This window comes from Anastrepha obliqua, chromosome 1, assembly GCF_027943255.1.
Source record: "Anastrepha obliqua isolate idAnaObli1 chromosome 1, idAnaObli1_1.0, whole genome shotgun sequence".
Taxonomy (NCBI): domain Eukaryota; kingdom Metazoa; phylum Arthropoda; class Insecta; order Diptera; family Tephritidae; genus Anastrepha; species Anastrepha obliqua.
The window spans coordinates 116,767,829-116,769,989 of record NC_072892.1 but is presented as its reverse complement, the minus strand read 5'-3'; the positions used below and the strand labels follow the sequence as shown (position 1 = coordinate 116,769,989).

Sequence of the window (2,161 nt, the reverse complement as noted above, 5' to 3'; positions counted from 1 at the left end):
ATAATAAGTTTCAATAATTTTAACGCGTTGTTCTCTCGTGGAAAATTGTACACCTGTCTACTTGAAAAAAAGTCAAAGCTGATTTAAAACAAAGATACCGTCTAGGAATTATTTACTACTGATATCTAAACATCACTTTTGAAAGACCATTTATTTACAACAGTCCCCAATTCCTTTGTCTAAACTTTACTTTACTTGTCAACTACAAGCAGATTTCCTTCAGGCTCTCTATAACCCAATTTAATAATTATTAGTTTTGAAGACATTAGCGATTCCTCCCAAAAAACAAAAAGGGGCCAAATTGCTCCGATTTCTCAAAAGTTTGTTGTAATAGCATTGGCTCTCAAATATGGCCAGATTGCGACTTAAAGCTAGATCTGCACATACAACTTTAGTTTTGGCTTTCAACAGTTTTCTGCAGTTGTGTCTTTCAACACTTCATTCAGCTGACAAATCGTATAGCTGAATCAAGCGCTGAATGCCCTAACGTCAGTAACGCAGGATATGGAGTTGTAGCTTTAGTCACACAGCGGTAACACTAAGAGTACTTGAACGTGTAAATGCACCGTTAGGATAGCTTCTGTTTACTTAATTTGCTGTTGCTTTTCCATACAAATTTTTCACTGAGCGAGCAGTGAAGTAGCGAATTGAAAGCGGCTTATATTTTCTAACTTATTTTTCATTTTAATGATAAGAGATAGTTCAGTGTTGGTGATTAACTGTTAGTTGGTAGTTCATCAGTTAGAATTCTTGTAGTTCTTCAAAAAAAAAAAAAAAGAAAAGTAAAATAAAATAAAAATGTGCACCTATCGCAAAACGTCAGTACTTTTGCTCTCACTGAGCTATTTCGCTATAGTTGCCGATTCGCACTTGGCTAACATGAAGGAGCGTGTTTGTCCGGAGCGATGCAATTTTCAATTCAACTGTGATCCCTACTACAGTGGGCCACCCGTGTGGGTAATTGTGGATGATGTGTGCAAACTTTTCAAAACGGACTGCCTTTTCGCCACCGTGAATTGTCAACGTCAAAATGAATGCAAGCCAAGTGCGTGGAATTGTCGCTTTTTTCTATTTTTCTATTCTTCTTACTTTCATTCATTTCATTTATTTCCTCAAGGATTGACTACAACATTTCAGCAAATATGCCAAGCAAAGTGCATGGATGAGTGCGAGAATGTACCGAGTAAACCGGTTTGCGCTGCTTTTCCTTATGTGACAGTGCATGGCGATCGCAATGATGGTATGATAACCTTTCGAAATCAATGCGAGCTGGACAAGTGGTCTTGCTGGAATTCCAAAGGTATGGATGGCATTAACTTCTTGCGAATTTTTGTATGAGTTCTTGATTTTTTATACAGCTTATCTGCAAGTTATCGAGGGTCCTTGCTTTTAAAATACTTTGATAGACACATCTGGATTTAAAATTATACTTTTTAATATGTAATTATTTTTTGTAGGAAATTTTTCTGTAGTCTTGATTAAAATGATAAGTTTGATGAAATGTGATTGTAAACTGTTGGACGTTTGATTTGGATGATGTACAGAGAGTAATAAAATATGTATAATACGACTATTTTTAAAAAGTGTATCTCTTTGTTTATCTATTTCAATTTTATCTTTGGAAAGGATGGACTGAATTTGACGGAACATTGATAGGGCGAGGAGTTTTCTGAACTGTTTTCTGTTAAACTAAAAATATTGCTCCAGAGGTGGCACTATCACCCAAATATCTGGTCTGATTTCGATTTCGAAAAATAGTATTTTTATCAATTCAAATTATAATTTACTGGGTGGTGCAAAATAAATCAATTTTGTTTTTAATAATAACTTTTTTAGGTAGGTAGATAGGTGAAGGAGATAGACGGTCACCGAAGCCGAATGTGTTGGTGCGTGACTACCATTCGGAATCAAGAGAGAATGTTGGTTCGAATCTCGGTGAAACACCAAAATGAAGAAAAAGTTTTTTTCTAATAGCGGTCACCCCTCGGCAGGCAATGGCAAGCCTCCGAGTGTATTTCTGCCATGAAAAAGCTCCTCTTAAAAATAAAAAAAAATATCTGCTGTTCAGAGTCGACTTGAACCTGAAGGACAACATCAAGACGCTACTGCAAAAACTGAGAAATCTGGAAATTTTACAATGTAGAGAATGAACTGCAGGGCA

At 36.0% G+C, this 2,161-nt stretch overlaps 1 protein-coding gene across 1 annotated transcript; it reads left to right on the top strand.

Moving 5' to 3' along the window:
• The first annotated feature begins 588 nt into the window (after nucleotides 1-588).
• On the top strand, nucleotides 589-1,588 carry LOC129252879 (salivary glue protein Sgs-5-like). Its single transcript, XM_054891019.1, has 3 exons — nucleotides 589-1,045; nucleotides 1,118-1,300; nucleotides 1,359-1,588. The coding sequence occupies exons 1-3, from the start codon at nucleotides 799-801 to the stop codon at nucleotides 1,391-1,393; spliced, it is 465 nt and encodes a 154-aa protein (XP_054746994.1). The 5' UTR covers nucleotides 589-798; the 3' UTR covers nucleotides 1,394-1,588.
• Nucleotides 1,589-2,161: the final 573 nt, after the last annotated feature.

What these genes read in the sequence shown, in the direction of transcription:
- LOC129252879 (XM_054891019.1), top strand. Translation starts at nt 799, where the DNA reads ATGTGCACCTATCGCAAAACGTCAGTACTTTTGCTCTCACTGAGCTAT. An exon ending in TCAAAATGAATGCAAGCCAA is followed by an intron (nt 1,046 to 1,117) that starts GTGCGTGGAATT and finishes TATTTCCTCAAG; the next exon opens with GATTGACTACAACATTTCAG. An exon ending in GTCTTGCTGGAATTCCAAAG is followed by an intron (nt 1,301 to 1,358) that starts GTATGGATGGCA and finishes TTTTTTATACAG; the next exon opens with CTTATCTGCAAGTTATCGAG.